General features: G+C 45.8%; 1 protein-coding gene across 4 annotated transcripts in view; it reads right to left on the minus strand.

The window, feature by feature from the left end:
- The window catches only part of MCF2 (MCF.2 cell line derived transforming sequence), a 54,960-nt gene that overhangs the window by 11,411 nt on the left and 30,583 nt on the right, over nt 1-12,966 (minus strand). For all 4 annotated transcript variants that reach the window (XM_039572051.1, XM_039572050.1, XM_039572054.1 and 1 more), the window contains exons 11-22: nt 12,067-12,258; nt 10,592-10,783; nt 10,277-10,448; nt 7,499-7,587; nt 6,840-6,928; nt 6,541-6,607; nt 4,674-4,789; nt 4,492-4,561; nt 4,062-4,154; nt 3,624-3,716; nt 2,531-2,656; nt 1,541-1,762 (exon numbers count right to left, since the gene is read on the minus strand). In XM_039572051.1, the coding sequence (XP_039427985.1) occupies nt 1,541-1,762; nt 2,531-2,656; nt 3,624-3,716; nt 4,062-4,154; nt 4,492-4,561; nt 4,674-4,789; nt 6,541-6,607; nt 6,840-6,928; nt 7,499-7,587; nt 10,277-10,448; nt 10,592-10,783; nt 12,067-12,258 (1,521 nt within the window). The remainder of the gene's footprint in view (nt 1-1,540; nt 1,763-2,530; nt 2,657-3,623; nt 3,717-4,061; nt 4,155-4,491; nt 4,562-4,673; nt 4,790-6,540; nt 6,608-6,839; nt 6,929-7,498; nt 7,588-10,276; nt 10,449-10,591; nt 10,784-12,066; nt 12,259-12,966) is intronic.

Here is a 12,966-nt window from a genome sequence, read left to right on the forward strand (position 1 = left end):
GCTGAAGAGGTATTGACCACTGCACATTTTACAGCATACAGAATATTATCCTGAGGGTTTCTTTTGTTTGTTTCACGGATGATCTGTTACACAACTTCTACCCAACAGCTCATTGCAACCCTGAATCCCAAAAAAAAAACATTGCTGCAAAGAAAAACAATTTCCTGATACTTGGGGTCACGGTTTAGAGGTGGATTTGGCACTGCTGGGTTAACAGTTGGACTCAATGATCTTAGAGGTCTTTTCCAATATCAATGATTCAATTTATTTGATCACGAATCAAATAAATGTCGAGCTCCAGAAATAGGATTTTGCCCTCAGAACAGCAATTCTCAAAACATATGTGTGCAGATGTAATCCTGAATCCATGGATTCCCTAACTCCAACCTCTCTGTGTGTCAACTGGAAAATGAGCCCTCCTGAGGCAAAGGAAAACATTGCCTGGACTCCTGAGCACAGGATTTTCTCCTCTGAGCTGGATTTCCCCCTGCCACCTCTTCAGTTCTTTCAAAAGCATGTATGGTAAAACAAGTACTGCAGGGAAAACAAGCTCTCCAGAAAGAAAATGATGCTGTTTGGGGAAAACATTAGGTACCAAAACATATGGCCTGAGACTTGCTTTTATTAGATCATTTGTAACGTGCACCAGAGCTGAACAGACTTACCTACTGTTACCTTGTTTTCTGACTGCTCATGCATCTCCCTCCCCAGACCCCGCTGAGAGCAGGGACCTGCAGCAGGGATCTGCTCTGCCTCCAATTCTCAATTTTTTCCAATCTAATATATTCCCCTACTGGGTTTCTATTCTTCAAGAAAAACAAGGCAGAGCACTGAGGAACAAATGCTGATATTAGAAGTGCTCATCACACGCATTATGCCAGAAGGTCTCTTCTAGAGCAGTGCTTGGGGAATTTTACTGGCAATAGTCAGCATTTATAGGGTTGGGACTGTTGCTTACATCCCTCGTATTTTGCCATAGGCTACTCTTGTCACCTGATAATTGTCCTTTTAGCTGCAGTTGGAGCCTGCAAAGGAGAAAGGCAATGGGGAGGGAGAAGAGTTATCCCTGCATCCTCCTGCGGGGTGGGAAATAGGGCTCAGGAGCAGCCAGGCAGAGCCTGCCCTAGGGGCCTCCCTGGGGCACGAGGAGCCTCCTCACTCTCCCATGTGGGCTGAAAGACACATAATGCCCTTCCATGCCCTCACCCACTCCTGGAACACGGACCAGAGCAGGGGCCAGGCACAGCTGTACCCCTGGGACTGGCACAGCTCCATTTCCCTGGCAGAGTCACATCCGTGGCTCCGGGTCCATGGGGTCTCCCGGCTGCTGCCTCAGCTCTGGGGTCCTCAGAGTTCATTCAACCAACAGCCCTCCGTGGATATGGCACGTCCCTGTGAGGCATCACAGCCCTCAGCAGCAGAGAACAAGCCACTGGGTCACAGAAGAAATGCCCTTTGGCTCTGCAGAATCACTGGTCTGCAATACACACGGCTGTGTAAAACTCCCATACCTTCATAAATAAAAACACAAACTCCTTACTTTCAGAAAGTGCTTAAAGCTGTAAGATGAGGTTTTGTCATATCCATCTCCGTGCTCCTCTCGCTTCTTGCAGAAGACCAAGGCTTTCTCATACAGAAACAGGTGCCTCTGCATGGGCTTGAACCTGGCAAGATCCTTCATTTTTGTTGGCCCTTTTCGGTGTCCTGTCCAAACACTGAAAGATCCCTGCATCAATACTTTCCCCAGTTCGCTCAGGTCACCCTGAGGAGAGCATGACAAATAAAAAAAGAAAGAAAAAGACATCAATTAAGATGCAAGAGGACTCTCCAGTGACTGGACACAGGGCCAGCTCTGTTCCAAGGCATGTCCCTCCAAGAATAAGTCTTCCTGGAAGGATCAGAGGATCTTTTGGGAGTGATGACCTGGTCCCAGGGGGAAGGAGAGGTCTCATGCAGGGCTGCAGCTAGTCTAGAAAGTCAGAAACTGGAAGAACTCAAAAGAAAGGAAAACCATCCAGCTCCTATGGAAGAGCTCAGGGGCTCTGGGCTACTTCAGTGAGACAGGGCAGATGAGATTTGAGCCTGAACTGAGGTGTCGGAAGTTGGAATTCTCAAGGAGGCCAGAACTGGGATCAGCAGCTTTGAAAGCCTCACCCTTCCCTGAAGCCATAGCAAAGACAACCACTCCAGTGGGAGAGGCTCAGACTCAGCCTCAGAGAGCAGTTTGTTAAATGCTGAATGTGAAATGCTACGGAGATGGTGACCTTAGGTCAGCCGTGAGAACACAAAGGTGCACACTGGAAAAATACTCTGGAAAACCACAAGGTGGCAAGTATGGGCACTGTGCAGCCCTGGGTATGTCCCAAACCCCTGAAATCAGATGGAAGACTGTCACCTGTGAGGGCTCCCTGATCCCACTCACTTTGTAACTGTTCTGGGATAGTTCTCAGCTCACACATTCTGGACACCATCCATTCCCAGTGCATCACCCGGCCTTGTGCTGGGGCTCTCATTGCTCAAACCTACTCACATCATATCCTGTTATTGAAATCTGATGCATAGAGTCGTTGACTGACTTCAGCAAATCCAACATTGCAACCAGAGCTTCTTGAAGTTCCTGAACTCCATCACAGCTCGTGCTGTACTTTAGCAGCTCCTGAAAATAGAAATAGGAGAGCACGTGTTTGCACTTGAACAAAGCAGGTTTTTCCACCTTGCCCAAAGTTTGCAATGGCCAGAAGTGACCTACACTGAGTTTATTTTTTCATGTCACTGGAAAAAGACTCCCTCTAAAGCACTCAAGTACGAGTGTGGAACAGGTCACTGAAGGATGGCCTATTTTTAATGTGTTTCCGTAAGGATGGTGTCAGTATAGAGCAGCACCACATTCATCTGATTCCTTTGTGTTGTGTTTTCCTGCTTGGTAAGGCATGGGAAATAAGGCTCAGGTTCTTCATTAGCTGCCAATATGCCACACATGCCCTCAAATGGGCTTGCAGTAGATGATTGTCTTCAGACTGGCAGACACAAGAAGGCTCTGGATTTTATAAATTCTGTTCCAAGTCAGTAAATGGAAGACAGAATTTTACCGAGATAAAATCAGTTTCATTTCAAATCTCCTGTGTCCACTTACAGCTGCATGTATACTCATTCAAGAGTCTAGAGGGTGAAGTCAGAAGCTACTGCCCAAGTGTTAACCCTGCCTTACAAAGTGAGAATAACAGCACTGCCCTGCCTCAGAGGGGGGACACAAGAATAAAGGCATTAAAGATTACAGGCACTATCAACACCTGAGGAGAAGAGATGCAACAATCTATTTCATTCATCAGATTCTCAAGATTATCTCTGGCTCAGTTTTCTTACAGGTGCTTCTGTAATTTTGCATCTCTGAACGGATTCAAACAGTCTTTCCTTAAAAAATGGCTTGTTAAAAGCACTTGTTCCCTTTTCAGGTATGTGAACATTCATCTTCACTGAAAGTCACTTCAGAGGGCCAAGATAAGCAATATGTCATCCAAAGCTCCCTGCTGATTTACAGGTAACCTTTAATTGAAAAATAAAGCAAACTGGAAAACAAGTCTAATCTATCTGTGATGCCCTTTACAAAGCAGAGCATGAGATACCTTCAGAAGTAACTGGTATTTTGTCAGGCGCTGTACTGGTTTGAGCAAATAGGAATCCAGCCCGAGCTTGTGTTCTAATTTTCTTTGGCATTCCTGGAACATAGAATTCAGGCTAAGTAAGTTTTGCAGCATCTATAAGTAGCTATTCCAACAGCACGACCGTGGGGTTTGATGGCTCTCAAGATTTCATGTCAAAGCATCGAATGGTGCCTACAACTAAAGAAATATTACAACAACATGCAAAATAACACAGTGAGTGGATCTGCCTTGTGCTCCTGGTGTACAAGAAACTCCAACATCTCTTTCTGCGAGTCTTTTGTGTGCACTTTTCACACAACACCAAACAAAATGCAGGAGAATTGTGGGCTGTCGAGGAGGGTGTTTAGGACAAGGGAGTGTCCCACAGTGATGCCAGCCTGGGTAGAAGAGGCAGCTCACCTGGAAGAAGGAGCTTTCGGAGCACTGCCTCCACAGGGACTCGGAGCGGGGCTTGTTCTGGCAGTACTTCTCATACATCTGGAAATCCTCCCGCTGCAAGGGAAGCCGAAAGGCAAGTCACCCTCAGGGACCCAATCCTGCTGGGAAGCAAATGAGGCCAACGCCCAAACTGTGCGTGCTTTTATCTCTGCTGCCAACTTTACTATCTCAAAGTGACAGAGTTTGGGTGAAAAAAGCACTGCTGGGGATCCCAGCAGACCCCAGCGTGGTCACGATGGCTGCTCTGCCCCATCCCTGCTGGCCAGGCTGTGGGTCCTGAGGCTCAGGAGCTTCTCACTCAACCGACATAAGTGAGGTGTTGCAGAGCGTGACAAACCAGGAGAAACATTGGCCTTCGAGTCTGCTTTATACGTGAAAATGAGTCACCCACCCTGTCTAGAAAACAACATCCCACTCTCTCGGGTGCTCCCAGGCAGTTTTCCAAACTGTGCAGGAAAATTCTGCAAGAGATGGGAGAAGGGACAAAAACGCAGCAGTGAGCAAGGTAAGGTTTGTGTATTTCATCGTTGCAAGGGCTCAGTCTGATAACAAGGGAACAGAGCAACACCATACTTGTTGTGGAAGTCATAGATCTCAGGCATGTTTCCGAAGAGGACGTCCTTCCTGTTCCTCAGCACGGGGGGCAGGAGGATGAGCATGGCAGGATTATCCATCTCTGCTCTGTAGCCCTGCCAGATGCAAAAAGGGCTCATCACTCAGCTGCCATCTCCTCAAAGGCAGATAAAAAGGGGACATGAACAGACTTCCAAGACAATCTCTTTGTTTTTAAGTGCAATATCCCTTTTATTCCCTGTTCTTCAGTCTCTAAATCCCTGTCTTTCAGTCTCTGGGCACATGGGGTTGTGGTCCAGGAGGGAGTGGCTTGGGGCAGCTCCTGTGGGGCTGGCAGCACTGCAGAGATGCTCCCAATTCTCCAAAGGCAAATCAGCCTGGCTGCAGGAGAGGACCCACAGGAATACCTGTCACATCTCCTCTGTGCCCAGGGGACTCAGGAGTGGCAGTGTGTGTGTGCAGAGGGAGCAGTTACACACAGCCCCACCAGAACCACTGCAGGAGGCAGTGAGCTACCAACCAGACACAGCTTGGGATCAAATACCAAAATCAATGGGCTTTTTGCTCCTGTACAAGACATGCTGAGCACCGGGGTCTTGCTTTCCTCAGTGCTTCCGGAATTCTGGGCTCTGTGGCTCCACTTGCCCCTTGAAATCACAGGCTCCCAAACTGGGGAGGAGCTGGAATGGAGAACACTGAAATACAAATTGTTGGGTGGAACTAGGAAAGAATGTAAAGCTCCCCAAAGTAACATCCCATCACTGCACAACTGCACCAGATAAGGCAAATTTCCTAACTGCAGTGCAGGGAGAAGGCACAGCCAGAGCTCAGGACCATCAGGGCAAAGAGGACCCCAAGACTGCCATTAGCCACAGCTCAAGCTGGTCCCCAAGGACTGCACAGAACTGAGGCCCTTTTTACATGAGCAGCAAGAATGTGTTCAACATGTACAGCACATCTCCTTTGGCTTTCCAAACTAATCTCTCACACTCACTGTGGTTGGAATCAATATTCCTTATACTAAGCAGGCATTTTGTAGTTGATTAAGGATGCAATAGATGATATGTATCTGGAAAATCAGTCATTTTTATTTAAGGCCAGCAAGCAGGCATTCCTCTTTAAAGGAAATACTATTTTCAGAAAACTGAAGTCTATCTGTCCATTTTTCTCTATCTAGACTTGATGTGCACAGCAATAACTCTGTGTACCTGCCAACTGCTTCATCACAGACAGTGTGGTTTAACAAAAACCCAATCAGTGCAGGGAAATTACGTGTAACTACCTGCAGTCCAACAGATTTATATCCTGCTTGCTCCTGGGTGAGAGAAATGTGAGGGGGAGAGCTATTTAACAGCCAACTTGTTTTGGCCATCAGCAAGAGTTATTTTGGAATAAAGTAGAAGTGTCTAAAATGGCAGTATGAGAAATCATAATCTGCTTTCTAAAGTAATGTGCTTCATATGGCCATGAACTTCACAGTATTGAGATGGAATTCTCCCAAGGATAAAACACAAGCCTCTTTCTTTTGTCTCCGAAAGGTAAAGGGAATTAGGGAACAGTAAAAAGAAACAGCTTTTTGTGTATTTTACAGGCACTGCTAAGACTAATTACCAGTGCTTTTGTGTACAAACAGAAGGCTTCTCCTCCATTGTAGATGAAAAGCTCATCCTGACACCAACTGTTCCTGCAGATGCTTCTAACAAAGAAAACTTAAGGAGAAAACTTGAGCATTTATGCCTAGCTTGGGATCTGACAGTCTGGTGGAAACCTGCCCTGTCACATCTTCGCTTGGGCTGACAGAGTGGCAGGTGCCCTTTTGTACAAGTCACCAGGGAACAGTAATGAGCAACCTGGAGAAGTCACTCACCGTCAAAACAGTGAAGAGTTCCTCCACATACACTCTCTCTGTTTCTATAAGCTCATTTATGACATGGCTAAAATAAAAAATAAAAAAAATAGAAGTATATTATTTGCATGTCTATAAAAAGCCCCACAGGTGATCACTGCAGTTCAAGGAGCCCAAAACATTGTGTGATCTCATTAATAACCAAGAGGTAAAAGCACAAGAGATGACAGCTGGGTCAGGCTGGAGGAACACAGGGATAGGGCAAGGATTGGCCAGAAATAATCATCATTTTAGGTGCTGTAAATGGGGTGAGTGCTTACCCTTTCAGCGTATCTAAGCTGTCATCACTGTCTGAGATAAAATACTGCAGGGAATTCCGCTTCTCCTGATAGTCATGCATGACTTCAATCTGGAAGAGAAATGGGATGCACTGGAAGGAGCTGCAGGAAGGGCACTGCAGGGGCAGGAGGAGCCCAGCCCTTGGGGCCAGCAAGGAAACTCTTTGGGGAAGGATGAAATATGTTTCATTATAAGAACCCTTGTGCAGTAAACATTACAAGGGAATAACATGTAGTGGGTAGCCAAGTATTCCCAGAAATTACTCTGCTACATAAAATTGGAAAATACTGGTGACATAATCCGTTAGTGCAGAGGTCAGAGAACAGCTTCCACAGGGGTAGTATCTGTGGATGGGGATATTTCCTAATACACACCTCTGTCACGTGAAAAATAAGTTCAGGGAATAACACACAGGAAATAGGTATCTGGATATTGGAAAATCAATCCAAGATAGAGCTCAGGTGCTGGACTAATCCAACTAAAGCGTATGGATGTAAGAGGGTTTGGGTTTGCTTTGATTTTTTTTAAAGAAAAAAAGAAAAGAAAATAAAGAGATCAAATCCAAAGTACAATCAATCTTTAGAGCAGTTTCAGTTTTTCACCGTATAAAACTCACTCAGATTTCGTGAATAATTTTTACCTTGCGAGAACTTGGAGTTTTTCTTGAAGTTTTCTTCCCAGGGAGAGAAAGATCAAATGAAAATTTCAAACTGGAATTAAAATCCACACCTTGGGTAGAAAAAAGCAGAATTACATAATGTACATCTATAGCGAAGGAGATTCTTTTGACAGAAACTAGTAAGTCAGAAGGAAAAATGGGACACACTTTAAGATTAAATAATTAGTCAGCTAATACTAATAGCAAACTGTCCAAATAAAGGGTATTTATCCCAAACAATCCTAATGCCACATAGCATGTCACATGGTCATAAAGGTCGTAAAGTAAAAATATTTAGAAAAAACAAAATGCCCACTAAGGGAACACAGTAATCAAAACCTAACAAAAGTCTCTGCAGCCTGAGCATATGGTAACAGCAAAAACAATAAAAGCAAATAAACTACAGAAAAGAACATCCCCTACTAGGACACTGTTTTAAAGTCCTTTTATGAATGCAGGGCAAGATGCTCAGCTGCAATGAACTGTTTCTCCATCTTGCACACATGTATTGATATTGTCAGTAAACTATTACAAGTTGTAATTAAGCCACAGAGGTAAACTGGAAGCTTAAAAATAAAGCATCAGTCTCTCCAAGGAGTTATATGACATCATTCAAATACTTCATAAGAAGAACATGGACATGCTGGAGAGAGTCCAGAGGAGGCCACGAAGATGCTCTGAGGGCAAAGCGGTGTGGAGAGCAGTCAGCCCATCTTCAGCTGGGGCAGCTGTGAGATCCAGCTGTTCCACCTTATCACACCCAGGCCTTGGACCTTGGGGTATAAACAGAGAGCTCTGGATGCTGGACACAGAGCAGAGGTGTGCATGGGGTGTGACCCATCACACATGGGAAGACTCGAAAGAGCTGAGGACTTGCCAGTGGTCCTGCTCAGAGACTGCCACGGGGACGAAGGGAACATGGATATGAAGCTGGCTGGGAGATGGGCACCAGCTTCTGTTGCAAGAGTGACTCTACTCCAGCACTTGGCTCTGCCACAGCCTGCAGTGCCACTTCTGCACATCTCACTACACTTTAGGGCTCAGGGAGCTCTTTCCCCAGCTCCTCCAAAAAAAAGGTTTAAAAATTAGAACCGCATTTCTCAGACAGGCTTCAAATCCAGGGCAAAGATAAAAGAGGAAGCATCTGTCCTCAGACAGAGAAAGAAGGGGGGTAAAGGGGCATAGAAATATAAGAAAGAAAAGAATAGAGGACGAAAGTGATGTGCTCAGAGTTGGTTTGGTTTCAATCCACACCATAAAACCCATCCATCTCAAAGCACTCCCAGCAGAGCTCAGCATGTGTCTTTGACACTGCACATCACACCAGCAGGCCTGCAGTGGTTTGATGTTTGGTATCAAACAGGCCTTATTAAAAAGCTCTCTTGTCATGATCTATCCAAAGAGGACCCTTTTGTCTTTCCCTCACTTGATCATTGCTTTCAGGAAGGGGATTAATGGAGGATACCTGTGCTTTGCAGGTGACCGAGTGCCTCTGCTAGAAAAACTTGCATCCCAGAAAAGCATGAAATAAGCCCAGCTGAGTGACAATGATCTCACAACATCCCACAGAAGTGGCCACGCATTTACCCTACTCTTTAAGTCAATAATTTGTCTTTAACCCTTTCCTCTTTCTAGAAAGCTGGAAAAGCTGTGCTAGGTAAAATGAGAAATGCTCTAGTTTAAAGACTCAGAGCTTTTTTACTGATTGAGGAAAGGGCTTCAGAAGGTAATGTGCTTCAGAGAGGATGGCATCAGCCTGGGAAGAGGAAACCTGGGATTTATTTGCTGCACTGGCCTGCATCTTGAGTAGCTTCATTTCCTTCATTCCATCTAGCTTCATTCCCACCCCACCACCTGGCTACTTACATTTCTCATTCCCTGAACTGAAGCTGCTTTTGCTGCTGTGTGACACCTGCTACAACCCACCATAACCAATATTTGCTAATTCATCATAAAAACCTAGTGTTAAAACACAAATGTTTAATTGCTTTTATGTAGTCAGATCGCTGAATTTAATATTCTGACACAATTTAGCAAGTCCCTGGTTGAAAATACATGGACACTACTTTGAAATCTCTTTTAATTCTGCCTGATACACTCAGGGCTGCCAAGGATGAAAGTTTTAATGTTATCATTTAAAGCTAACATGGTGCCACATCCCATTACCAAAACTAGGGCAGAACATTCAGTGACCTCAGTTCAATGAGAATTTGTACCTTTACGGGCATTAATTATTCCACAATTGGGATTTCAGGAGGACACCCTGAAGGAATCAAAAGGAGTCAAGCATCCAGCTCATTTCTGTTCATGAGATTTGAGCTCCTCATTTCTCCAAGCTCCTTTGCAAACATCAGTCTAACTTTATGTCAGTTCCAGCTCAAGACAGCCACAGAGAATAGGCAAGATAATAAATTTATAAACCTTTCCCTTTTTTACCCTGTGATATTAATTCACCAGTTTCCAGCCCAGCAGGATGCGAGGAAAGCAGAACTGGAGGTGTGCACTACTTACAGCTCTTTTTTCACTGAGTATGAAGTGGAAATCAGTAACAAGCAACTAGCTTCATGTTTCACACAGGTATGGGAAGATTCACACAAAAATTGGAAAGATAATAAATAACCTGATAAATAATTAACACTATCCAATAACTGTATCTGCCAGCAAGGGTTAGGTAGTTTCTCAGAATCATCCTAAGCCTTACTCTTCCTGCCTCAAAGCAAAATTATCAGCTGAAAATACCACAGTTCCACAATATTTTACCATGTTTAGGAGAGAACAAGGGTGATTTTGATCTCGGTGGATTTTCGGGCCGAGGAGCTACTAACTGGACGGGCCGCACGTGTTTGTCCAAGAGCTTCTTGAAGCAGGACTGCCGGTTCTCAAACATGCTGCGAACATTTTCAAGCTTGACCTGCACTGACTGGATCTGGCACTGCAGAGAGTGAACAAAGACTCACATCATCACCACTAACTTGCACTTTGACCCAAAGCAGAGGACTACAAAGGTGACAGCACCGCCACACGGTCCAACCTTGCTTTTCACTTGGGTAATAAGGAACTGGAGGCGTTGCTTACCTTCAACTCAGATGTTAAGACTGATTCAAAATCATAGTGTAGGGCTTGGGGATCATAGTTTAAGTAGGCTGAAGAGCTTTCAAGAAAGCTTTCTATGTCCTGGAGTGCTTTCTGAGCGCCTTCTTTAGACTGGCACTTATCCATTTGCTGGTTGGCGAGCAGGTAGGCACCTTCATCGCAGCACTGCAGAGCCTGGGGACAGCACAGGCAGCGAGACCCTCAGTGCTACCTCCACTGCATCAAGGTTCTCACGAGGAACATCACTTATTGGATCTGTATGGAGCTAAACAGCACTCCCAAAGACCTCAGCACTTACTGTGTTTTGATCAGAAAGCAGAAAGGCCACATTTTTTCTGTAAGGTGACTGCAGTCCTCAACATATCCAGCCAAGCTGTTCCTACCGCTACCTGGCTAAAATTAGTGGCATACGTGACATGGAAGTACTAGTGCAGAGTTGACCCAAGGGATAAGCAGATGTTTATTTCTCCAGATGGGAAAGCTGAAGTGGGCCCTATGGAGCTTACAGTGAGACTGGCAGGTTTCTTGAGGCTCAGTGCAGACCTGAACTGGGGCTCATTGGCACTCACACACTGTGGTGTGCACAGGGGTGAGAAGATGCTCCAGCCAAGAACAACAGAGAATCTCCAGTGCTTTGAACAGGAAGGGAGACATGGAGAGCAGGACCATGCTGTGCTCCAGCACAGCCCCAGGCTAGACCCTGGGCACCAACCAGGACTGCAAAGAGCCCAGGAGAAGCCCCTGTCCTGCAGCTGAGAGGCTGCCAAGGAACCGTCTGTCCCCACAGAGCAGCACAATGCTGAAGTGGAGCGCACAGAGAAAAAACGAGCTCCCCAAAACAGGGAAATGGAACAGGGTCAAACTTCCCTGTTCCTCTCAATTGGCCTCAAGCGTATTACAGCCGTGTGCCTTCTGGCCTAATTAGCGTGAATTTCCCTAAATGAATATTTGATGCTGATTAAGATATCAAAGAGCGTTGGAGCCACATGACTCCACTTCCATGCTAGCATACAGCAGCTGTGCCTATCTACCAATCTGTCACCTTATTTTACACTCAGCTATGTTCACTCTTAATAAATCACTCAGAAAAAAGAGCTGGAGTTTGTGTGAAAGCATTACCTCTGTCACACTGGGCATGAAAACCTCCAAAGTCAATTAATACATGGATGTAGCATGAAAGCATGACCAAGAGCAGCAGCTGAACTTGGTGTTCTGAATTGCCCTTTGAGATGCCCACATCTTTTCTGCTGACCTCACAGCACCAGCAGGTACCTGTTTGCTGACTTCCTCAGCTAAGTGAGGGGTGTGGGACTCCTCCAGCACCTGGGGAACACCTTCCTACCATTAACTGCTGAAGAAAAGCTGCAAATTTCAGATGCTTCCAGCTAAGAAGTGGAGAGGCTAACCCCATGGAGAAGATAACTGTCTCCTCAGAGCACTGTGTCTCTGAACTCTACCTGCTGAAGGCGGGTATGAAGGTCCAAGGTCTTCTGCAGGCGCATCTGCTTCCGTTTAATCTCATCAGACAGGAGGTCGGAATGGTGCCGCAGCTCGTTGCACTGCTGGCAGATCAGGTTGAGGGCGTAGTGATGGTTTGCTGCGAGCTGGTGTCCATGCAGTATCACCACCTGAGCCTTCCCTATCAGATCCTTCAGGGAGAGGGAGAGAACGCATTGCACACTTACAGAAATAGTGCCAACACATCCACATAAACCAACATGCACTTTCTCATCTTACCAGATTTCAGGCACACATGGAGATGACCATACCATTAGGAGTAGCCAGAATGGGTGCCTTATGCAGGATAAAATGGTACCCACCATCTGGGAAGAAAAACTTTTGCTATCCATAAAGAGGATGAAGAAGAAAACAATATTTCACCACAGCAGCAACGCTGTGAGTGCCTGCTGGCAATGCATCACTGCCCTCTCCAGGAACTGCACCCTGAATAAACTGCAGCTGATGTCCAGTTTAGGCCCACTATGCTCCCAAGCACCAAAGGCAACTGGGGTAGTTAAGGTTTATCCTGATGCCAAGAACACACTATCTTTTCTGCACACTTTAGTCACTGCAATGGTTTCTCCAAGGCTGGCTTTCCACACTGGGATGGCTTTCCTGCTGCACCCTGCCTGCCTGGCCTTTTGATCCTCCTCCCTCTCTCCCTAAACATTTCTTCCAAATGGCCAGGCAGCCTCAGACCTTTCTCTAGAATTCTTATCTTCTGTGTCCAGATCCCCCCGGATTTCTCTGCTGACCCTGGCCCATGTGCCCAGCACATCCCTTTGCAAAGGTCACATCCTCAGTTGGGCTCCTGTGAATCATCTCTCTTCACTCTTCTTTCCCCTACATCTCTTAGT

The sequence above is a fragment of the Corvus cornix genome, chromosome 4A (assembly GCF_000738735.6).
Source record: "Corvus cornix cornix isolate S_Up_H32 chromosome 4A, ASM73873v5, whole genome shotgun sequence".
NCBI lineage: Eukaryota > Metazoa > Chordata > Aves > Passeriformes > Corvidae > Corvus > Corvus cornix.